This window comes from Orcinus orca, chromosome 2, assembly GCF_937001465.1.
Source record: "Orcinus orca chromosome 2, mOrcOrc1.1, whole genome shotgun sequence".
NCBI classification, from domain to species: Eukaryota; Metazoa; Chordata; class Mammalia; order Artiodactyla; family Delphinidae; genus Orcinus; species Orcinus orca.
Genome location: NC_064560.1, coordinates 127,275,082 through 127,300,231, shown reverse-complemented (window position 1 = coordinate 127,300,231; position 25,150 = coordinate 127,275,082). Strand labels below are relative to the sequence as shown.

Here is a 25,150-nt window from a genome sequence, read left to right as displayed (position 1 = left end):
GGATTTTTGCATCTATGTTCATCAGTGATATGGGTCTGTAATTTTCATTTTTGTACTATCTTTGGTTTTTGTATGAGGGTGATGGTGGCCTCATAGAATGAGTTTGGGAGTGTTCCTTCCTCTGCAATTTTTTTTTTTTTTTAATTTGGCTGCATTGGGTCTTCATTGCTGCGTGCATGCTTTCTGTAGTTGCGGTGAGCAGGGGCTATTCTTCGTTGTGGTGAGTGGGCTTCTCGTTGCGGTGGCTTCTCTTGTTGCAGTGCATGGGCTCTAGGCACACGGGCTTCAGTACTTGTGGCTCGCGGGCTCTAGAGCACAGGCTCGGCAGTTGTGGCACACGGGCTTAGTTGCTCCATGGCATGTGGGATCTTCCCGGATCAAGGCTCGAACCCATGTCCCCTGCGTTGGCAGGCAGATTTTTAACCACTGTGCCACCAGGGAAGTCTCCTCTGCAATTTTTTGGAAGAGTTTGAGAAGGATGGGTGTTAGCTTTTCTCTAAATGTTTGAGAGAATTCCCCTGTGAAGCCATCTGTTCCTGGACTTTTGTTTGTTGGAAGATTTTTTTGTTTGTTTGCGGTACGCGGGCCTCTCACTGTTGTGGCCTCTCCCGTTGCGGAGCACAGGCTCCGGAGGGGCAGGCTCAGCGGACATGGCTCACGGGCCCAGCCGCTCCGCAGCACGTGGGATCTTCCCAGACCGGGGCACGAACCCATGTCCCCTGCATCGGCAGGCGGACTCTCAACCACTGCGCCACCAGGGAAGCCCTGTTGGAAGATTTTTAATCACAGTTTCAATTTCATTACTTGTGATTAGTCTGTTCATATTTTCTATTTCTTCCTGGTTCAGTCTTGGAAGATTATACCTTTCTAAGAATTTGTCCATTTCTTCCAGGTTGTCCATTTTATTGGCATAGCGTTGCTTGTAGTAGTCTCTTAGGATGCTTTGTATTCCTGATATGTCTGTTGTAACTTCTCCTTTTTCATTTCTAATTTTATTGATTTGTGTCCTCTCCCCCTTTTTCTTGATGAGTCTGGCTAAAGGTTTATCAATTTTATTTATCTTCTCAAAGAACCAGCTTTTAGTTTTTTTGATCTTTGCTATTGTTTTCTTTGTTTCATTTATTTCTTCTCTGATCTGTATGATTTCTTTCCTTCTACTAACTTTGGGCTTTGTTTGTTCTTCTATCTCTACTTCTTTTAGGTGTAAGTTTAGATTGTTTATCTGAGATTTTTCTTGTTTCTTGAGGTAGGCTTGTATTGCTATAAACTTCCCTCTTAGAACTGCTTTTGCTGCATCCCATAGGTTTTGGATCATCGTATTTTCATTGTCATTTGTCTCTAGGTATTTTTTGATTTCCCCTTTGATTTCTTCAGTGATCTCTTGGTTATTTAGTAATGTATTATTTAGCCTCCATGTGTTTGTGTTTTTTACGTTTTTTTCCCTGTAATTGATTTCTAATCTCATAGCGTTGTGGTCAGGAAAGATGCTCGATATGATTTCAGTTTTAAATTTACCGAGGCTTGATTTGTGACCCAAGATGTGATCTATCCTGGAGAATGTTCCGTGTGCACTTGAGAAGAAAGTATAATCTGCTGTTTTTGGATGGAATGTCCTATAAATATCAATTAAATCTATCTGGTCTATTGTGTCATTTAAAGCTTGTGTTTCCTTATTAATTTTCTGTCTGGATTATCTGTCCATTGGTGTAAGTGAAGTGTTAAAGTCCCCCACTATTATTGTGTTACTCTCGATTTCCTCTTTTATAGCTGTTAGCATTTGCCTTATGTATTGAGGTGCTCCTATGTTGGGTACGTATATATTTATAATTGTTATATCTTCTCTTGGATTGATCCCTTGATCATTATGTAGTATCCTTCCTTGTCTCTTGTAACATTCTTTATTTTAAAGTCTGTTTTATCTGATATGAGTATTACTACTCCAGCTTTCTTTTGACTTCCATTTGCATGGAATATCTTTTTCCATCCCCTCACTTTCAGTCTGTATGTGTCCCTAGGTCTGAAGTGGGTCTCTTGTAGACAGCATATATATGGGTCTTATTTCTGTATCCATTCAGCAAGCCTGTGTCTTTTGGTTGGAGCATTTAATCCATTCACGTTTTAGGTAATTATCGATAGGTATGTTCCTATTACCATTTTCTTAATTGTTATGGGTTTGTTTCTGTAGGTCCTTTTCTTCTCTTGTGTTTCCCACTTAGAGAAGTTCCTTTAGCATTTGTTATAGAGCTGGTCTGGCAGTGCTGAATTCTCTGGCTTTTGCTTGTCTGTAAAGCTTTTGATTTCTCCATCGAATCTGAAAGAGATCCTTGTCGGGTAGAGTAATCTTGGTTGTAGGTTCTTCCCTTTCATCACTTTAAATATATTGTGCCACTCCCTTCTTTCTTATAGAGTTTCTGCTGAGAAATCAGCTGTTAACCTTATGGGAGTTCCCTTGTATGTTATTTGTCATTTTTCCCTTGTTGCTTTCAGTAATTTTTCTTTGTCTTTAATCTTTGTCAGTTTGATTACTATGTGTCTCGGCGTGTTTCTCCTTGGATTTATCGTGCCTGGGATTCTCTGCACTTCCTGGACTTGGGTGGCTATTTCCCTTCCCATGTTAGGGAAGTTTACGACTATAATCTCTTCAAATATTTCCTTGGGTCCTTTCTCTCTCTCTTCTCCTTCTGGGACCCCTATAATGCGAATGTTGTTGTGTTTAATATTGTCCCAGAGGTCTCTTAGGCTGTCTTCATTTCTTTTCATTCTTTTTTCTTTATTCTGTTCCACGGCAGTGAATTCCACCATTCTGTCTTCCAGGTCACTTATCCATTCTTCTGCCTTAGTTATTCTGCTATTGATTCCTTCTAGTGTATTTTTCATTTCAGTTATTGTATTGTTCATGTCTGTTTGTTTGTTATTTAATTCTTCTAGGTGTTTGTTCTTTAATTTTTCCAGGTCTTTGTTAAGCATATCTTGCGTCTTCTCGATCTTTGCCTCTGTTCTTTTTCCAAGGTCCTGGGTCATCTTCACTATCATTATTCTGAATTCTTTTTCTGGAAGGTTGCCTATCTCCACTTCATTTAGTTGTTTTTCTGGGGTTTTATCTTGTTCCTTCATCTGGTACAAAGTCCTCTGCCTTTTCATTTTGTCTGTCTTTCTGTGAATGTGGTTTTCCTTCCACAGGCTGCAGAATTGTAGTCTAATTTATTTATTTATTTGTTTGTTTGTTTATTTATTTATTTTTGGCTGTGTTGGCTCTTTGTTGCTGCACACGGGCTTCCTCTAGTTGAGGTGAGCAGGGGCTACTCTTTGTTGTGGTGCATGGGCTTCTCACTGCAGTAGCTTCTCTTATTGCGGAGCATGGGCTCTAGGTGCATGGGCTTCAGTAGTTGTGGCATGGGGGCTCAGTAGTTGTGGTACACGAGCTTAGGTGCTCTGCAGCATGTGGGATCTTCCCAGACCAGGGCTCGATCCCATGTCCCCTGCATTGGCAGGAGGGTTCTTAACCACTGCGCCACCAGGGAAGACCCAGCATCACTTTTAAGTAAATGTAATGTGAATATTCTTTGGGCTCCAGTACACAGCTGTGCTCTGAGTGACATTCCTCCCCCTGTAGAAATTCTAGAGGCTGCTAAGGGGGAGGAGACATCTGATTCTGGTTTTCTAGGTAGTGGCTTCCTAGAATCAGGGCAAGGCATTCCTCTCCTTCCCATGCCGTAGTGCTCGGTTTTGGTTAGCATAATTCAATTTTTTTTCCACTTTTATCTTTGTCATTTTAATTGGTCAAAATGAAGATTGTTGATGGGGAGAGCTCGAGTTTTATAAACGAGAACTCTTGTCCCAGTGCCAGCCCTCACCATCTACTACGGCAGCTCCATGGAAGGACACGTTATCCAAGAATCAGTGGAGACAGGAAGTAGTCAGACCCTCGAAAAGGGCTGTTGGTCTTGCACGTCCCACCCTCCACCTGGGGTGATGAGGAGGGGCACATACTGTGGAAATGTCAGAACGAAAGCAGGAGAACCGAAGTGCTCACTCGTCTCCACTGCGGTGTTTTCTAAGAACCTTAGTGGAACTTTGACACTCCTCATTCCTGAGAAGATGGAATCTTTTCAGTACATCCACCGCCCTTTTCCCTGTGGCAGCAGCCATTCCTGGTTCTGAGAACTGCCTAGCTATCTCCCCACCACCCTTTCGGCACCTTAAAGACCAAAGCCAAAACCTTGTTTTTCTCCCATATTGATTGTTTTTCTAACCCCTCGAGCTAGTTTTATAAGCTTCTATTGCCCTCTTCTCGTCTGGCTTTAAAATGCCCTACAGATGACTCTTCTGATAAATTCCTGCCAGGCAAGGAGTTTACTATTACCTTTCAGCACTATCAGCAGTCCCATCTCACATTTAGTGTGGCAGATGAAGGGTCCGTTGACAGGGTGACTGTGTCCTGAGTCCTGGGATGCTACCAGGAGGCCCTTTTAGTCCCCACTGACCCAACATCCATGCACAGCACACATGGGGACAGGTTGAGGACAGAGGAGGGCTGAAAGGTGTCCTCTCATTCCAAGCCTAGGACTTTAAATAAAAATACCAAAAAAAGGAAAAGCCTTTAAGAACTGGTGGCACCTGGGATCTCATTTTTCTGTCTCTCTTTGCCTGATGTTTAGATCACAAACTTGAACGTGAGGGATTGTTTCGTTTAGCTTCACTTCTATATGCAGCCCTGTTCTATTGGGATAGAGTTAGCACTAGGGGAAAGAAGGCCTGTTGGAGACATAAATGTGCCTCCTTCCCATCGGAATCTAGCTGTAGCCCCAGGCCCTCCGATTTTGTACTTCAGTCTCACCGCTTGGCTGTTCTTTTGATCCTCCTGGGCCCTTCCCTCTCTCATTACTCATCTCACGCAGCAATTTTTTAGTTTGAAAAGGGGCAGCATATTCTACGTCCCGAAAGAATGAAATATTACTGCTTTTAGGAGGTGAATATTCTCTTCTCTTCCCCTTTGACTGAATTTTGGTTTAGAAGTGAAAGTTTCAGGACTGGATTGAGGTTGAGTTGTAGTTGAGATCCGAAAGTCAGTTTTTGAAATTCGAGCATAAAATCGTATACTCTGCATCTTACTCAGCCCAGAACTTGTTCCAAACCACTGGAGAGAGGGCATTCTTTTTTTTTGGCTATGCCGTGCAGCATGCAGGATCTTAGTTCCCTGACCAAGGATCGAACCCGAGCCCCCTGCAGTGGAAGCTCAGAGTCCTAACCACTGGACTGCCAGGGAGGTCCCCAAACCACTAAAGAGAGATGGTGGGAGTTTGAGGTGTTCTCAGAACACTGTCAAATCCAACTGGCCTCAGCTGGCCCCTAGCTCTGTATTTCGACCTGGATCTATTTAGTCTCTGCTTCTTCCCCCAGGCCCTCATTAGTTTGGCAGGGTGGGGCACGAAGAGGGAGCTTTCAAAACACCTATCCCTGGACTCAGAAGAAGTGAACAAAGGAAAGCTTAGGAAGGAACATGTCAGGAGCTGCCTCCACACTTCTGCTCCTCCCCCGCCCAACACACACATCCTAGTAGCCAACATTCAGTCCCTGGGGCCAGCGTCACCTCTCAGGAGCAGACCGTCCCCTTGCACACAGAACAGAAGTGGATTAGTGGAAAGAGCCCTTGGATTAAGCAACAGGAGACCGACTTCTAGATCCAGTTTTACCTACCAGTAGCTGTGGAATTTGGAGAAAGCCACTTAACCCCTCTGTGTCTTAGTCTCTGTGTTTGTAAAATAGAGAGAAATGCCTGTACTTCCTCCTCCTCCTGATTCCATGAGGTGGTTGTGAGGGGCACATGGGACAATGGAGGGGAGAGACCTTTGGAAGAATATGGTGCTGAGGCTTTGCACATATTGCACCCCGACAAACCACTTCCAAACTACCAGGGCTGTTCTGATAGGGCTATTTCATGCTCCGCACCAAGGGTGGGGCCGTGTGTCTGGGGTAGAGGCCAGCCTCCAGGAGTGCTGTCCATACTCATGGGTCTTGAAGACCCCAGACACAGGGTGTGACCACAATCTGTCCAAAGGCATTACCCTTCAGCTCATTTTTAAAGTTTTCTTACTGGCAGCCGGTCTCAAAACAGCCCATTTTTTCCAGCCCTTCCATTTCCAGCCAGCCTTAAGTAACGCCTTTGTCACCACCTTGGCTGGACTACGTTCAGCCCAGTCAGTTCAATCTGCACCACCACTTAATACTGTGTGGACTTCGGCGATGCACTTGGTATCTCTGAGACTCCTCTGTAAAATGGGAGAAATGGTATCTGACTCTATAGGCTTGTCCTGAGGATTAAATGATGCATGTAAAGTACCCGACCAAGTTCCTGGTCTCTACGTGTCCAGTACCTGCTCCTCTTTCCCCTACTTCTAAGGAGAATTATTGCTAGACATACCTGCCTGGAGGGGATTAGCGCATCCCCAAGGCACTGCATCAGATCAAAGGTGAGAGCACCCCTGCAGGTGCTGGTCCTGCCAACTGTACTGACTGTACCATCTCCCCTGGTACCCTTGGTGCCTCTTGCAGGGAACATCATTGGCTCCGGAATCTTCGTCTCACCCAAAGGTGTGCTGGAGAATGCCGGCTCTGTGGGCCTCGCCCTCATCGTGTGGATCATAACAGGCCTCATCACAGCTGTGGGAGCCCTGTGCTATGCTGAGCTCGGGGTCACCATCCCCAAATCTGGAGGTGACTACTCCTACGTCAAGGACATCTTCGGAGGACTGGCTGGGTAAGAGGATGTGCAGGGGACCGAGCGGTCCCAGAAGCCAAGGCCAGGGCTTTCCAGCACGCCGAAGAGCGCTAGAGCTTGGGATTCCTCTTTTGCCTCTAAGTCATGGTTGCCAGTTCCGCCTGTGTCCCCTTGATGCCCCTGAGAGTGGCAGAGGAACCAGGCTGTCGTTTTAATCTCTGTTTAGGGTTTTTTGTTTTCTGTTTTTCTTTTTTTTGCTGCGCCATGAAGCTTGTGGGATCTTAGTTCCCAGACCAGGGATCGAACCTGGGCCCTCGGCAGTGAAAGCATGGAGTCCTAACCACTGGACTGCCAGGGAATTCCCTTAATCTCTGTTGACCTTAGTGGGCAAGATTCTATGAGTGAGAACAAGTAGAACTAAGTGACAACTCTGACTGGAGATGCGCGGGGAAAGCGCATCACAAAAACAAAGCCCTTTTATCCTGACAAATGAGAGTGACCACTAAGGTACAGGGTACTTTTCACGTTACCAAGGATAACGGTATCCCTGATTCCAGACCCTGATCTTGAATATCCTCAGCCCTTGCAGCCCTGTTACTGAAGAGCTCAAACCTCACCAAGGGGCCCAAGGGCGTGGAGGACAAACCCCCAGCCGATGCCTCCCCTTGGCATGTGCTTAAGTGGCCACGCCTTTAGCATGCCCTGACTGTGAAGGTTCCGGGGTTGCAAATTTTCTTTTCCACCAGTGGATGCTGGGGGCTAGAGTGGTAGAGAAGAGATGATGAAATGATGAAAGGAGCAGGGAGAGAGAAAGAACACCAAGACGAGTCAGTACTAGTTGAAACAGCTCATCGTTAAACCAATTTACCGTGCTTGCATAGGGCTAGGTGTCTCCTTTGAGCAGTGGCTGGTTTCCTTAGCATCCCTGAAAACAAAAAGGAACCGCACCCCTTTAGCCCACCTGCCTCTCCTAACACTGCCCAGTGACTTGCCCGGGCTTCCCTGATGGCTTCTGAATCCCTGCCCTGCCAGGCGATGGGAGCGGGGGTCTTTTTTGGTGTCTTGGCTCAAGTGCTGTCCCATTCCCCCACCAGGTTCCTGAGGCTATGGATTGCTGTGCTGGTGATCTACCCCACCAACCAGGCTGTCATCGCCCTCACCTTCTCCAACTATGTGCTGCAGCCGCTCTTCCCCACCTGCTTCCCCCCAGAGTCTGGCCTTCGCCTCCTGGCTGCCATCTGCTTATGTAAGTGCCACCTGGGCCTTGCTCCCAGGATGGCGTCTTCTAGCCTTCCTCGTGGTCTACACGTCTCTGGTTCTCCTTCCTCTCCCTCTTTCTTTCCTCCCCTCCTTTTTTTTCTTCCTTGTTACTTTTCAGTTTCCAATTTGCATGCTGTGGACAGATGGATTCCACATATAATTATCTGGTGTTTAAAAAAAAAAAAAAAAGAAGAAACTTAAGTGTTTTTTTTTAAGAAGATGTTGGGGGTAGGAGTTTATTAATTTACTTATTTAGTTTTGCTGTGTTGGGTCTTCGTTTCTGTGCGAGGGCTTTCTCTAGTTGCGGCGAGCGGGGACCACTCTTCATCGCGGTGCGCGGGCCTCTCACTGTCGCGGCCTCTCCTGTTGCGGAGCACAGGCTCCAGACGCGCAGGCTCAGTAGTTGTGGCTCACGGGCCCAGTTGCTCCGCAGCATGTGGGGTCTTCCCGGACCAGGGCTCGAACCTGTGTCCCCTGCATTAGCAGGCAGATTCTCAACCACTGCGCCACCAGGGAAGCCCCGAAACTTAAGTATCGATAGCTGTTCACAGGCACAGTAATTTTCACTGGGAGGGTTCTTTACATCATATAAAGTAGTTTCACTTGTATCATCTGACCCGAGCCTCACAACAAATCCATAAGGCAAGCTGGGCCAGTCTTACAATTTTCCTAGAGCAGAAAAGGAAACGGAGCCAGGAAAGTGAATTAGCCAAGGTGATTCCTTCTCTTTCCAGCGCACACACCACGCTGGAGACTCCCTACCTCTCGTGGGAAGACTTTTCTGGCCTCTCAACCTGCCAGCTCACATCTTAAAACTCTCTGGGAGGGCTTCCCTGGTGGCACAGTGGTTGAGAGTCCGCCTGCCGATGCAGGGGACACAGGTTCGTGCCCTGGTCCGGGAAGATCCCACATGCCGCGGAGCGGCTGGACCCGTGAGCCATGGCCGCTGAGCCTGTGCTCCGCAACGGGAGAGGCCACAATAGTGAGAGGCCCGCATACCGCAAAAAAAAAAAAAAAAAAACAGAAAAAAACAAAAACAAAACCTCTCTGGGAGGAGAGTGTAAAGGTGTGAGTTGGGAGAACACAAATAGCAGCATGTCCATGGTCCCCGCCCTTGATGAGTTTTCTGTCTAACTAGGCAGAAAAGCCATATAGACAGATTTCATGGTTAGGATTCAATTGCAGTAAAAATTCCGAAAAGGGGAAGAGATCTCTGTGAGCTGGAATAGGTTAGAGAGGCTTTATGGAGAAGTTTGGCAACCTGTATTTCTAGGAAGTCTCAACACTTAATCTCTGATAATCAGGGATCTCAATGGATTGGGGTATGTTGTACCTTTTAGCCAAAAACTAATTTCTAAAGTAAATATTTGGACTTTTTCAGAGGCTCCACTTCTAGAGTCAGCTCAGTCCCTGCCTTCCCACACCTTCCAACCACACATCCACCTAGCTGAGGGCAGTGACCATCCTGGTCACACTCTGTCCCAGGTCTTGACACTTCCTTCTGTTCTGCTGGTGGGAAGGGGAGGGAGGGGTCACTCGCCCACCCAGGAGCTGGGGTGGGACCTGAGGGGTGTGTGCCCTCACTGGCAGTGGTGTGCAGCCCCGGGATAGACCCCATCATCTAGGCAAGTGGCACTGTGGAGCCAACATACTTGTTCGGAGCGTACTCCTTGTGCCGGTTGGGCCTGCTCGTGGATCTGGAGGCAGAGGGATGTGGGCTCCAGAACCGGGCTTCCCGAGCCTGCATCTCTGCACCACTTTCTAAGTGCAGCCAGTGCTTGGCCAGGTCACCGGCCCACCTCTCGTGAGATGAGGCTGAGATCTCGCGTGTGCTGTACGTGCCGTGGCAAGGATTGCCCAAGACAAGAGTATTCTTAGCACAGCATTGGGCACCTCGTGATCCTGTCGTGTAGTCACCGAGGGTAGTCACGAGGATAGTCACTTGGTCCTTGCTTGCTGGCTGGATCTGGAGCTGCAGGAGGTGAGAGGAGGGGGAAGGGGGCATGGGAATGCAGGAGGAGTGGCTGTTTCTGCCATCAGATAGGTTAATGGGGGTGGGAAGGGGGACCACAGAGTGCAGGCCACTGCTGTTTCAGCATCTCATGCCCACAGACACAGTTTCCTTTTTCCTGCTGATGCTGCTAAAGTATCTCAGACGACAGGCCACCCTCACCCTCAACTATAAATCAAGAACCCTGAGGCTGTTCAGTCCTCCCCTAGGAGAGAAACCAGGCCACAGGGGAGAGTTCCCCGGGCAACTAGACCCCACGGCTTCCTTTGCATCCCCCAAACCCGCCAAGCCTAGGTAGGTGACTCCTTGCGCAAAGACCCTCTAGAGTTTTGGAAAAGATCGGATGAGAAGTGATGGTGGGAATGTCCGGATGCGGGTGGAGAGGCAGAAAGAACCTGCTGTAACTGGCTTGCCTTCTCATAGCCTGAAGGGAGTGAAGCGGGGAGGAGAGCGAGAGAGAAGGAACTGCAGATTTGGCTCCAGCTTATGCAACTGCAGCTGCCACTTTGAGTTATTCTATTATTTAGGTCAAAGCTGATTATTCACTGCTGAGTAAGCAAAATATCCCTAGCCACCAGGCAGTAAAAAAAGAAAGTCTTTTATATTTTAATTAAATGAAAAGCCTTTCTCCCTTCTCCAGAGCAAGTATGTTAGTGGGAGGAGGGAGTTAGGAAGCAGGGGAATGAGAGGGATTAGAACTTGGTTTTGGTACCTTCCTTTTGTGATTTGCTTGGGTATTTCTCTTTTCTTTCTCTCTCTCTCTCTCTCTCTCTCTCTCTCTCCCCCTCCCCTCCCCCTCCCTCCCTCCCTCCCTCCCTTCCTTCCTTCCTTCCTTCCTTTCTTATTTCATAAGTAAGTGACTATATTCTCTAAGTAAGAGTCAAGTAATATATAAAGACAGTTGACCAGGAAAGCTTCCTCTTATCTTTACCCCTCTCCCCTGCCCAGGAGCCCTTGTAACAGTGGATAGGTATCCTAATAATTCTAAGTAAAATGCATCTCTCAGCACACACATCTGGGTATTTAGACATACATTTTGACAAGTTATTTCTGCAGCTTGCACTTTTATCCTTTAGCCACATCTTGTGGCTACTACCTGAGTTTCTAGTTATAAACAAAGTGGTCCCAGTGACACAGAAGGAGTGCCAGGTGTTCTGGGGTCCCCCATTTGTATATCCTGCTCCCTAACTATGGGTTTTCCTTCTGTTTGTCCCCCCTCTCTTGGGGACTGGGCCACCTTTCACTCGGGCAGCTCCCGACCTCCTTCCTCTCTTTTGGGGCTGGGGTCACATCCAGCATCTGAATTAGAATCTTTTCTTCTCATTCAAGTCCCCCTCTTCCAGAATGCCTTGTACAAAGGAAGCTCCTTCTCCTTTCTTGCCCTGAGGAGAAAGGAGTACCCTGCATGCATTTCATAAGCAAAAAAAAAAAAAAAAAAAAGCTTCTTATCTTGTTTTCTATCTCTCTGCTATGATTCTGAAGAGGCTAGTTTTCCAGGGCTTCAGATTTCTCCTCCTTCCTTGAGTGATTTGGAAGGTTAAGGATTTCACTGTAGGTATTGCTTTTAACCCTGAGTTGCTTTGCAGTTCCTCTTCAGGAAGTTTCCAGATGTATGATGCATGATGATTTGGTAGGTACCTGTGTGTGTTGTTTTGCAGATCTCTTACAAATTAATCCCTTGACATCAGAGTGTTCAGCAGTCCTTCCTAACTTCTAAATCCCTTACTCTCAGTTCATTTTCCTTTGAGGTTTCATATTCTCGAGGCCCAAACGTCTCATTCCCATGCACTAAGCCTATCACCACAGGTACCTGGACAGTGTTGTCTTCTTGCCCTCCCCTGGTCCCCAAAGAGTGCTGTGCGTGTCTCCTCAGCCTCGTATGTATTGTTGAGAAGGAAGAAATTTTTCTCTACCCTTCTGGGTTCTTCTGGCTGGTCTAAGAATTAAATTGACATGAGACAGATTAACAAGAAAAAATCAAACAAAAGTTTAATAACAACTGTACCTAGAAGAGACCCAGAAAAACTGAGTAACTTGCCAAAATAGTCAAAACCCTCACCTTAAATACCACCTTCAGCTAAAGACAAAAGAGAATGTTGGGACTTCGAAGGGAGGAAGGTAATTGACATGCAAATGAAAAGCAAATGTTTGGTAAAAACTGTTTGCTGAGCCATGTGGAGACAATGGGACAGAGAGTGGACTCTAATCTTTAATCTCCCCACCACCCAGCCCACATTTTGCCGATATCTCTGGTGATAGCACTACTCCAGGAACAGGTCCTCTATCTAAATTCTTTTTAGGCAGCTGGGGGGAGGGGCAAAATTTCTTCCTGAGTCTTTTGGGCCTCGATTGTTTTCAACTTGAACTAATCCGCATGCCAGAGACATTTTAGGGAGGCACATCTTGGTCCCCTCCAGTCTTGCCTTCGAAACTTCTTCTAGCATTGTCACAGTCAAAACGTTGAGTTGATAGATTGCTTTATATCTCGTCGAACGAGTCTCTTCGTCCTGACAATAGGTCACTTCAGTTACTCATTTCAGGAGGTGGTGATGCAGGTGGGCACTCAAAGTTAGGCCCACAGGGTATAAGCAACCAGGTATTTAATAAGAGGCATTTCTGTGGAGACAAAGAAAATAGAGGTTAATGGGTGAAGCAAATTATAAACCCAGTGTCTGAGTCCTGAGAGTTGCCAGCTGAGATTTCTAGATGTTAGGCTCAAAGCATCTTTTGTGGTTTGAAATCTCTTGTGATGTCATCTGGTGTTCAGGTAAACTTCCTGAGTGGCTTACAAAGCAATAGGCACAAAGATTGTCTAAACGTGGGTTATTGTGCTGATCTTGCTTAAGTTTATATCAGGTTGTTCAGTTACGGTTTGTAGGACTTCAAGAAAAGGACAGCTTTAGTTCTCAATAATTTCAAGTCAAAAGTGAGAGAAAAATTGAAAGTGTAAGCTTGGAGAGCTGTAGCCAAATATGTGAGGAAACTAGAATTCAGGGTCCAGTCCAGTTTACAGGTAGAAAAACAAAACCTCAAAGATGATTAACAGAATTAGAATCTAATATCCATAAGCGTGTATTATAGTTTCTATTGAAACATAATTTTTTCTCTCTCTCTAAAATCACCTTTATCTTTACCAAAGATGGCCAAATTAAGACTCATTTGTTTGTAAAATAAATTTAATTGTATTAAACTTGGCCTGATTATTTACATAAGTCCAGGCCTTTTAAAATATGCTTTGCTGGAACTGTTCATAAGGAATTGCCAGATTGAACTTTTTTTTTTTTTTTTTTTGCGGTACGCGGGCCTCTCACTGTTGTGGCCTCTCCCGTTGCGGAGCACAGGCTCCGGAGACGCAGGCTCAGCGGCCATGGCTCACGGGCCCAGCCGCTCCGCGGCATGTGGGATCCTCCCGGACCGGGGCACGAATCCATGTCCCCTGCATCGGCAGGCGGACTCTCAACCACTGCGCCACCAGGGAAGCCCCAGATTGAACTTTTAATTGCCTCTCGAGGCCAGGAAGCCACACCGAGGACATGACATTAGATTCACCTGTAATACCTATGAATTTGGGTGAATTTTTCTCTCCTTGAGGTTCCCAAAATTATCTTGAGGTTCTTGTGCCTGCAAGGAAGGAACTTTCCTTACTCACCTGGTAAAGCTGGTGGGAACCCTGAAGGCAAGGTACCAGGTTGTTTTTCCAAGGGGCTTTATGGCTCCATGAAGTCAACCTTAGTTCTTTAAAGCTGTCTGGTCACATCTAATTCTATGTATGTCTCTCTCAAATATGACAATCCAGTCAAAGCCCTGGTAATATAACCAATATTTCTTTTTAAAAAAAATATTTATTTATTTTGGCTGTGCTGGGTCTTAGTTGCAGCACGTGGGATCTTTGTTGCGGCATGCGGACTTCTTAGTTACAGCATGTGGACTCCTTAGTTGCAGCATGTGGACTCTTAGTTGCGGCATGCATGTGGGGTCTAGTTCCCCAACCAGGAATCGAATGCAGGCCCCCTGTGTTGGGAGCTCGGAGTCTTACACACTGGACCACCAGGGAAGTCCCATAACCAATATTTCTAATTGTATCATGTTATAAGGAGAACAGATTCATACTGAACTTATACAAATAACTATATTGCCATGAAAATAAGAATACTCACTGAGTTTCCAAATTTTAGAGACATCAGGTAGGGAGAAAAAAGATAATTGTTTTGTCTTTGTTAAGCAGTTGTAAACTGTCATACCAGTATTTTTTTGATTGGCAAACTTATGAATGCATATCATAATTTCTAAACCATACGTTTCCTCATAACATAATGCTTTTTTCCCAGTGTGGTACATGACATGTTTTTAATACATATAAACTTCTTTCGTTTTTCTGTAATAAGACAGAAGTAGGTAAACTTAGACTTCTTTAGCAGTTAATGTTTCAGTATTTTATCTTATTTGGAAGTGATCTAGACATTCAGTGAATCCCCATCATTTAACTTAGCAAAACTCCAAAGTTTTAAATTACTAAAAGATTTTGAGAAACCATTTTTAAGTGGACATACCATGAAACATAATAATTATTAAAGAGTTCACCTAAAAACTGTTATCCCATTTACATTTATTTAATTTACTTGTTTCCAACAATTAATGTTTAGATTACCCATGAAAACTTCCTGAGACATTAGACAAAGTCAACCATCATACCAAGCTATTTTTCTTTTCTTTTTTTAAATTAATTAATTAATTTATTTTTGGCTGCGTTGGGTGTTCGTTGCTGCGTGTGGGCTTTCTCTAGTTGTGGCAAGCGGGGGCTACTCTTTGTTGCGGTGTGCGGGCTTCTCATTGTGGTGGCTTCCCTTGTTGCGGAGCTCAGCTCCTAGGCGTGCGGGCTTCAGTAGTTGCAGCACGTGGGCTCAGTAGTTGTGACACGCAGGCCCTAGAGTGCATGGGCTTCAGTAGTTGTGGCATGTGGGCTCAGTAGTTGTGGTGCACAGGCTCTAGGGCGCACAGGCTTCCGTAGTTGTGGCTCGTGGGCTCTAGAGCACAGGCTTAGTAGTTGTGGCGCATGGGCTTAGTTGCTCCACAGCATGTGGGATCTTCCCAGATGAGGGATCAAACCCGTGTCCCCTGCATTGGCAGGTGGATTCTTAACCACCGCGCCACCAGAGAAGTCCCTCTGCTTAATTTTCTTTAAGCCAACTAAATGGAGCTCTTTTACAAGTTAATTTTGGCAATACCGCTTGGAGGTAGAAGATACCACACATCTATAACACATGTATATAGACATATACAAACACACAAACAGGCACAGCGACCCCATAGTCCCATTTCAAAATTTCAGCCATGAATTGGGTACAGTTATACAAAATCCACTCAATTGGGTTTCTGGCAGATGGACCAAATCAGGGTCACCTGTTTAAATGGATTTCCAAGGAAAAAAGAAACTGCAAATCCATCAGTTAATTACCATACTGAGCTCCTACATTGAGTGGAGGTGAGGCATTATTTATACAGTCTTGAAAGAGATTAAAGGCTAGTGAAAAGATGGGTGTACAAACAAATAATTACAATATAATGTGATGACAAAAGAATGTACCACACAGAGAAGGGTGCTTCAGAGTTGGGACAGGAGTGCTAGGGAAGGTTCCCAGATTGAGCTGAGTCTGGAAAGGTAAGTAGGCAGTCTCCAGGTGGGCATACAGTACAACAGCCAGGTAGAGGGAAGAGCATAGGCAAGACTTGGAGTCAAGAAAGAAATGACTCGTTGGAGAAAAGCAAGTACTTTTGTGTGGATGAGGCCTAGGAGAGAGACAGGGAGATAAGGCAAAAGAGGTGAGTACGAGCCAGATGTAAAGGATTCTGCATATCATGCAGAGAAGAGCAGACTTCATCTAAGGAACCACCAAAGGAGTTTGTGCAGAGGAGTAACATGATTAAGTTCACATTTGAGTGAAGAAGACCGTGACACTTGAAGCAGGGAGATGAGTCAGCAGGCTAAGCATTTTTCCAGGCCAAAGAGGTGGTGGCCCAAAATAAAAACGAAGTTACAAGGTGACAAAAACAAGAAAGGATTAGAAGTAGAATCAGCCAGCCGTGTCGACTGATTGACTACTAAGAGAGAGAAATCTAGCTGATCTACAAATCAAAATTAACTAAGTTTCAAATGAAATATGTTTCTACTTAACTGTCTCCAGCATTTGTAGTGAGCAGTTAACAATGTTTTCTCTCTATTTCTGCCTTCCACGCCCTCTCCAAATCCCTGAAATGCTGAGCAGGTCTTTGGTTGGAAGTCTTCCTCAGGGTGGTTACCCCAGGATGCTGTTCAAAAGCCTGCTCTGGAACAGAAGGGGATTGGGACCCTGGGGAAACCTTATATAAATGAGAATCACAGCACTTTGTTCACTCAGCAAACATTTATCAAGGGCCATGATGTGCTCGTTACTGTTCTTGGCCCTGAGAATTGGGGCATGAGATAGCTGGAATTTTTTCGGCCTGGGCTTGAAGAGTAATGAGTAGGAACTAAAGGGGGCTCCCCCAGGTAGCACAGCATGCTGTGTCCTGTCTCCCCTGCTTTCCCTGTGTCTTCCGTTTTTCTCTTCTCCCCCACCCCAGCTCAGGAGCGATGTTTAGCTAATGCTGAAGAATTACTCAGCTCTTGGAAATCGCTGAGCTGGGTGTTCGGGCTTCTTGGCTGAACTAAGTACTGGATGGTGATTCAGCAGAAACTTCAGGTCCAACAACTGGCAGGGAGGGATCAGGATAAGAAGGAAGGGTAAGAGGGAGCCAGGAAGGGAAGGGGGTGGAGCAGCATGGGCAGGCGCTTAGCTGGAAGTGTCCAGGTCGAGCTGTATGAATCAGGATGTCCAGAAGCTGCAGAGCATCTGTGCACCCCTCCTCCGCTGCTTGTTTGTCCTTGGAGGAGAGAGGCCCTTCCAAAGGTTCAGCACATCTCTCCTTAGAGGCGCTTCTTAGATTTCTAAAATATTGCCAGTGCTTCAAGATGAAAAGGGCTGGAGAAGGGAAAACTTGCTGTAGTGTTGTAGGTAAGATCTGTTTCAAAGCCCCACTGTGTACCATACAGGAGCTGGAATCAGGGCTTAGTTTATAGGGAAGAGCTGCTTTGACTTTGCTGTTGCTTTGTTTTGATTTTCTTGTCTTTCACCAGTCAAATTATTTACTCATGCAATAATACCAGCCTTTGTTGTGGGTAGGCAGAGACTTGAGACTTTATAACTCAGCTCCTGGTCCCACGTGAAAAATGTCTCCCAGGCTCTCAGAGGTCTATGAGGAGGAAAGATAGCTCAGGCTGGCCTGTGTGGGCAGAACTGGAACCTTATCCAAGTCTCAGGATTGTGTGCCTTAGAACTCAGATGGGGCTCCGGTGTTTTCTTTGCCTATCAGTGCCTTCTGGCAGCCGGCAATGGTTACCTCCTAGATCTGGAACCGGCTGAGGTTAGGCAGGCTAAGGGAAGCAGCTTTTCCACAATTAGAAACACGTGCCCAGTTCCTTCTAAGGAGCCGGCTCCAGCCTATCACAGAGCCAAGTGCTGCCACACCCGCCGAGGCAGGCGGCGAGCTCACCCGCTGCTGGGTGAGGACTGGTCGGAGGGGCATCACCTCGCCCCTTTTGCTCCAGGTCTAGAGGGAGGGAGTCAGGGGGAGCTGGCCAGAGCAAGGCAGAGGGCGGAGAAGTGCATGCCCCAGCAAAAGGGGAGACTAATAAACCAGCGCTTCTGGCTGGCCCGTGACCCATGTGAAATTTATGGCTGCTTCAGAGGGCTGGGGAAAACTCCATCCCGGAAAGGTGCTTATTTTGAAGCTCTGGAGGGGAACAGCGTGTTCTGATTTCAACCAAGTGGCGTCACTAGCTTCCCTTTCAGAAGCTATCTGCTTTAATACATTCCATCTTTCTTTTTTCTGTCCTGGCCTTCTCTCTCTGTTATGCTCCTCTCAAGCTCGCTCCCTCTCACTCGTAATGTGTGTATTATTCCTCCTTTTCCTTCCTCCCCCTTGTCTCTCATGCTCACTCTTTTCCTCTCCTCTTCACCATCTGTCTTTATGGACTTTGGCAAGTCTGGGCATTTTGACTGCCTGTTTTCTCTTATCTGAAAAGACAAAGAAAGCCCTGGTTCTGGAAATGCTAAAGGAAAACAAGCCTTTCCAATCTGCCTCCAGTTTACTTCTAGGAATGAACCAGCAATACCAAGAAATCCAAATGGAGTTCCTGGAGTTGGAGGGAAATCTGATGGTGACATTGATAAGGGACCAGAGGAGGGGACACAAGGCAGAAAAGCAAGTCTGTTTGTGGGAAATAATTTTCCAAAACCCTGGGGGCGATGAGCACAACGCTCCTGGATCCTGAGGGGCAGCCATCCTAGTCTTCCCCTTTTTCACACTGGCATCTTACTTCCTGCTGCCCAGAAAGCAATCTGGCCAGCATCTTCAGGTGACAGACTCAGAGCCCCTAGTGGCACTGTCAGCAGTGACCATAGGTACCACTGACAGGAGCAAGGGAGAGAGAGGATGTGGGAATGAGAGAAGGGAAAGAAGGGTGATGTGCATATGATACAAGAAAGGCTGGTGTAGTGGCAGAATAAGCAACTGGGAATTGGTGGGGGGGGGGGGGCGGGCAGGGGGTCCAAGGGGGGCAGTCCTGTCTTTGACACTAATAGCAGGGGTCTTACTTCACTCACATATAAGATGAGATTCTGGGTCTCTCTGACTGCCCATGAGGCTGGAAATGTGCCTCTGGGTAGTAGGGTGCAGACCTCTCCCTCCAGTACCAAGAGCTGTCTGCAAATGAGCCCCAACCAGGTCATTCTAATCAGCACTTGTAACAATCAGTTCTTATAACTGATTGTTCTTATAATAATCAGTCCAGCCCCCTGGGCTTCCCTGGTGGTGCAGTGGTTAAAAATCCACCTGCCAATGCAGGGGACACGGGTTTGAGCCCTGGTCCGGGAAGATCTCACATGCTGCAGAGCAACTAAGCCCGTGCACTACAACTACTGAGCCTGCTCTCTAGAGCCTGTGAGCCACAACGTCTGAGCCTGCATGCCACAACTACTGAAGCCCCTGCTCCTAGAGCCCATGCTCCGCAACGAGAAGCCACCGCAACGAGAAGCCTGCGCACTGCAACAAAGAGTAGCCCCTGCTCGCTGCAACTAGAGAAAGCCCGTGCCCAGCAACAAAGACCCAACACAACCAAAAATAAATAAATAAAAATCCAGCCCCCTATCCAAATGGCCCCTTCCTGACTTTCACCCATCAGACCAGACCAGTGTGGTTCATGGAGCAGAAGCTGGCTTGGCAAAATGAATGAGTTTGGTCTGGGGACCCGTGTGGGAAAGTGTTCATTGGCCCTCTGACTAAGACACAAAATGACCCTTTGCCAGCCCAACTCAGCCAAAGTCTTGTGTCCAGAAGCAAGGGAGGACCTGAAGACGGTCATCCAGTGGTCAGTGAGGGATAGCCTGTGCTTTGTGAGCTCTCTCGGGGGAAGGAGAAGAAGCCATGATATGTACCCTGCCCCCAACTCTGTCTAGCATCACCGGTACTTGCCCTCCCCACTTCGTGGGGCTGTCCCACGATGTAAAAACCCTGATATTTACTCGCTAGGGAAGAAGAATGGCTCCTGTGCACACTTGGTATTTTCTGACTAGATTTGTTCATCTATCCATCCTCTATTCAGTAAGCGTTAGCACCTACTGTGTGCCAGGCAGATACAGGACCTCAAGATCACCCTGGCCAGCAGAGTGTTGTTAATGGCTGTGTGCACTATTGGCTGCAGAAGAATAGGGAAGTTTCATTCTTCTCTGGGCCCGATGGGTAGAGCAGGCGCAGCAACAACAGCATTCCTTGCTTTCTGTAGGGCATTCCGTCCTGCAGAATGGGTGGTGCAACTTTCTCGTGGAGACCAAGGCACAGGGACAAGCTTGAACATCTGGGCTCCTGGTTCAGTGGCTCGGGCTTATGCTTACCAGCCCCATAGTCCCCTAATCCACCTTTGTGCCCACACTTTCAGACAGTTTGGGTTGAAGGACCCCAGAGCAGGTAATTTGTGGATGAGTACCCTCCCGAGAAAAAGGCTGAAACAGATAAGAAATTGAAGCAAAGGGTCAGGGATAGAGGAGGAAGCAAGAAGGGAGAAGCAATGCAACAGTGCAAGATAGGTCCTGATGTGTGATACAGCGTCTCTGAGACCCTCCAAACCGCCCCCTTTACCATCCACTCTGCTTTGCTGCCAGTCGTCAGCATTATCCTGAGCAAGTCGTGGCCTCTTTTCGAGTTCTAGTTTCTTAGCGTATGAACAATAAAAATAACCCCTTAACATTTTATACAGCGGTACACAGGTTACAGAGCATCCTGTAACCACATCCAGACCACACTTCCATTTTACAGAGAGGGAGGGGAGGTTCAAAGAGTTTTACTGGCTTGTCCAGAGAGTAAGTGACCGTGCCGGGAAGGGCATCATGGCCATTGGGTTCTTCAAGTTCTAAGTTGTCTGATTCTTAGTCCGCCCAGGCTGCCAGGTCCCTCCGAGGGAGCCATCTCTGCTTCCATCCTTCTGATTTGCTCAACCCCACCTGCACCGTTACCACTTCACTCCGTATACAAGCTGCTCTGAGCTCTACTTGCTTGCTGTGCACTTGAAAAAGGCACCAGAAACCCACGTGGTCCTCCACCCGCCAGGTGTTGCTGGGTAGAGGTGAGGGAAAGAGTGATAAAGTCACAGCCCTGGTTCTGTGAAGGTTGTAGGGACTTAAGACCAACCCCACAATCCCCTAATCCATCCTTAAAATTTTCTGAAGGAAGATTTATTTATTTATGCTAATGACTCACTGATGTTCTGTTTCAAAATGGACTAGAGAGACTGATTTTCAATTGCCTCTTTCACCGATAGTCTTTAATGTATTAATTTAAGGTAAAATTTCCCCCCAAATGTTGTTCCTATTCTTCCCTTCCAATATTCGTAATCCTTGGAGCTCGTGTGCGTCACCTCTCCCACTCCGTGGGGTGAACTCCACCTGGGGAAGCCGCAGAGCGCTGGGCGTCATCCACGACAAGATTGCACACAGTGGGGCCACTCTTTACCCTCTGCCGGGAGGAATGAACTCAGACTCTGGACTCCTGAGTTTGTTCATCTCTTGGCTTTCCATCATGATATCTTTTTATGACCTTTGATTGTAGCCTCTGGTCTGTAAAGTTAGGAGACCAACAAAACTCTGGGGGCAGAGAACAAAGGACTCGTGTCTGTGAACATTGCGGCACTCCACCTGCCTCGCAAGAGGTTTGTAACTCTTGGGCCTCTGGGTGTCTGTGCATCTGGGTTGCATACGTGGGCCTGAAGTTGTATGGACTATGGAGGAGACAGGAGGAGAAGCTGGGATTAGTTGAAGGAGGGGTATGGGGAGTCTTTTGCCCTGAATTTTTCTGAGAGGAAAGGCACAGCTACAGTTACCCTAGGGCATGCCTGTTTACTACTGTATTGAGTTACCGAGGGGAGGAAGAGGAGGCACTGACTCTCTAGCCATAGGATCTGGGTGTGTGGAAGAGCTGGGATGCTGTCATGTGGTGCATGTGATGTGGAAATTCGCCAACCAGGTCAGCACATTGGTGACCTCACTTTCACTGCCCGCTCTTAGAGCTCCTCCCTCCTTCCCTCCACTTGGTGTCCTGCAAGGCCTGTGACACACACTCCTTTGGGGTCCCGGTGTGTGCTCCCTGGTTGCCATTTTTTTCTTTTTTAATAAATTTATTTTATTTATTTACTTATTTTTGGCTGCATTAGGTCTTCGTCGCTGCGCGTGGGCTTTCTCTAGTTGCAGCGAGCGGGGGCTACTCTTGGTTGTGGTGCGCGGGCTTCTCATTGCGGTGGCTTCTCTTGTTGCAGAGCACAAGCTCTAGGCGTGCGGGCTTCAGTAGTTGTGGCACGTGGACTCAGTAGTTGTGGCACACAGGCTTAGTTGCTTTGCGGCACGTGGGATCTTCCTGGACAAGGGCTCGCACCCGTGTACCCTGCATTGGCAGGCGGATTCTCAATCACTGCGCCACCAGGGAAGTCCCTGCCTGGTTGCTTTTAAAAAACTTTCCTCTTGAAGGGTATGCCCCCTGCTTTCTGGTCTTTCTGTGTGGTGTCTGGCCCTGTATTTGTTTCCTATTGCTGCTGTAACAAATTACCATAAACGTAATGGCTTAAAACTACACAAATTGGGACTTCCCCAGTGGCGCAGTGGTTAAGAATCTGCCTGCCAATGCAGGGGACACAGGTTCGATCCCTGGTCTGGGAAGATCCCACATGCCATGGAACAACTAAGCCTGTGAGCCACAACTACTGAACCTGCGCTCTAGAGCCCATGAGCCACAACTACTGAGACCGCGTGCCACAACTACTGAAGCCCACGTGCCTAGAGCCTGTGCTCTGCAACAAGAGAAGCCACCACAATGAGAAGCCCGTGCACCGCCGCATCAAAGAGTAGCCCCAGCTCACCACAACTAGAGAAAGCCCACGCTCAACAACGAAGACCCAATGCAGCCAAAAATAAATAAATAAATGGATAAATTTATTTTAAAAAAACAAAAAAACAAAAACTACACAGATTTATCACCTTACAGTTCTGGAGGTCAGAGGTCCTAAACTCAAGATGTCAACAAGGCTGTGTCCCTTCTGGAGGCTCTCCTTTGCTTGTATCCTTGCCTTTCCCAGCTTCTAGAGGCCCTCTATATTCTTAGGCTCATGGCCCCTGTTTCCATCTTCAAAGCCAGCAGCATAGCATCTTCAAATCTCTCCCTCTCTCTCTCTCTCTCTTTTTTAATTGAAGTATAGTTCATTTACAATGTTGTGTTCGTTTCTGGTGTATAGCAAAGTGATTCAGTTATATGGATACTTTTTCTGATTCTTTTCCATTATAGTTTATTACAAGATATTGTAAAACAGGTATTGAATACAGTTCCCTGTGCTATACAGTAGGACCTTATTGTTTATTTTATATATAGTAGTGTGTATATGTTAATCCCAAACTCCTAATTTATCTGTCTTCCTCCCCTTCCCCTGTGGTAACCATAAATTTGTTTTCTGTAAACTTATGGAACGCTTCACGAATTTGCGTGTCATCCTTGCGCAGGGGCCACGTTAATCTTCTCTGTATCATTCCAATTTTAGTATATGCGCTGCTGAAGCGAGCGCTCAAATCTTTCTCTCTTTTCTGACTTCTGTTTTCCATCATCACATTTCCTTTGTAACTCTGACCTTCCTGTCTCCCTGTTATAAGGATTCTTGTGATGACACTGGGCCCACTCAGATAATCCAGGATAACCTCCCCACCTGAAGATCCTTAATCACATTTGTGAACTTCCTTTTGTGAGGTAACATTCACAGGATTAGGATGTTGACATCTTTGGGGTGGCAATTATTCTGCCTACCACAGGTCCCATGAGTTCTGGTGTCATTGTCAGAGGGAGAAGTGAAGGAGAGGCTTCATGACTCCCCAGGGATCAGAGCTGACCTGGGGTGAGGGGTGCCCTCTCTTAGAGAGCGGGAGCTTCCCCACCCTCTCCACCGTGGACACGTTCCAGGTCAGCCACAGGACCTGCACTGTCATGGCTCAGACAAGGACTCTGCGTCTCTGCCAGTTCTGCAGCCTTTCCAGGGCAGAGAGCGTTGAGCCCACCTCTCCTACTTGGCGGTTGCTAGGCCCTGGGCTCTGGGCAGGGTACGAGATTTCTGAGTTCTGAGTCCCCCACTCCTGCCTGCCTCATTTTTTTGTCTCCCTCCCGTTTACGTTGACAATAAGCTTTTCAAACTGGGCAGATTAAGTAACCAACCCCTGACTTCAGCATCTTCTTGATGAGAAGATGAGACTTTTCACCACCACCCCCGCCAGCTGTTTTTTAAAACCAGGAAACAGAAAGAAAAAAGGAAAAAGAGAGGAGAAAACGCCCAAGAAATACACAGAAGGCTGGTATTCCATGGGGCTGTACCACCCCCGTGGCCAGATTACAATGGACAAGAACCAGAGTCTTATGCCTTCTTGTTTATTTTGTCCAGCTAGCCCCAAATTATAAAATCCTCTGTATTGCTAGAGTCTTCCCCACCTACAAGAAGCATCTCTGATTTCCCTGGGCTGGGCTAGGGGCTCCTCACAGATGCCTGCCAGCTTCTGTGAAGAGCTGTACTGTCACCAAATTGCTTTGTGATCATGTTTTAGCTCATCCATCTCCCCTCTTACAGCGTCAGCTTCCCGAGAACAGGAAGGGACTTGTGTCTTATTTATAACTCCCCGCACCAGAGTATCTAGCACTTGTAGGCTCTTCATAGATGGTGGTTGGATGGATGGATGGTTGGATGAAAACCCTCACATCTCAAACTGCAGTGGCCACTGATCCCCATCTACATGTGGCTTCCCTGAGGTCACTGTATCCCAAGCATGCAGAACTCAAGATCTGGCTGGGAAGAGGGTGGGGACATAGCCCTCAGCAACAGAAGGGGCGCTGGGTACAGACAGACAGAGGCAGGACGCCTGAGCAGGGCAGGGGCTTGGCAAGTGTTGCCTTCACTCACTGACCTTTCCTCTCCGGATGGAGGCTCGGGTTTCAGCCTGCTGTGAGGGACGCTATCCTGTGGTACCAGGAGACTGAAAGTACCCTCTTACCCCTCGTCACATGCTGTGATCGCCCAACTGCAGGGCAAAGGGTCAGACGGGGCCTGCAGCCGTTGTCCAAGGTGATAAGTGTCACAGGCAGCCTGTCTCCTCCGCCCTAGTCTCAGGATATCTCTTTTATGTCTGAAAGATCCCCGAAAAGGCTAAAGGTCAAAGATTAGTCAAAGGCTGGGTTCTTGTTTGTATATAGGCTCGGGCAGGACAGAAGACACCCACAGTAAGTTAATTTGACAAATTGTCCCTTCCTCAAACATCTCGATCCCCCCAGGAACACTGTGGAGAAGTCTCTCTGGCTGCCTGGATAAGGTCCCATTGTGTTTTCTATGCCAGCACACGGGAAGGCGACCACATTCCTCCTCCCCGCCCTTGCCCTCTCCTCCCCTTGGTGAGGATGGTTTTTCTTCTCTGCATGATGAGATCATGATTGGGGTCCTTATTCTGTAATCCTTACCTATCCTCGAGCCACAAGGGTGTTGTTTCCTAATCTTCCTTTCATAGATCAGTCTCCTGTAT

The 25,150-nt window shown here is 47.1% G+C and overlaps 1 protein-coding gene, 1 long non-coding RNA gene and 1 other non-coding gene across 4 annotated transcripts in view; 1 reads left to right on the top strand and 2 right to left on the bottom strand.

Moving 5' to 3' along the window:
• The window catches only part of SLC7A8 (solute carrier family 7 member 8), a 58,319-nt gene that overhangs the window by 15,688 nt on the left and 17,481 nt on the right, over positions 1–25,150 (top strand). For both annotated transcript variants that reach the window (XM_004283215.3, XM_049705430.1), the window contains exons 2-3: positions 6,553–6,757; positions 7,813–7,964. In XM_004283215.3, coding sequence (XP_004283263.1) covers positions 6,553–6,757; positions 7,813–7,964 — 357 coding nt within the window. The remainder of the gene's footprint in view (positions 1–6,552; positions 6,758–7,812; positions 7,965–25,150) is intronic.
• Positions 11,953–16,972, bottom strand: LOC125963394 (uncharacterized). The gene is made up of 2 exons (XR_007475311.1): positions 16,163–16,972; positions 11,953–12,605 (listed from the first exon to the last, which is right to left on the bottom strand). It is a non-coding gene; the product is annotated as an uncharacterized LOC125963394 (long non-coding RNA).
• LOC117197901 (U6 spliceosomal RNA) lies at positions 23,057–23,163 on the bottom strand. The gene has a single exon (XR_004478807.1). It is a non-coding gene; the product is annotated as a U6 spliceosomal RNA (small nuclear RNA).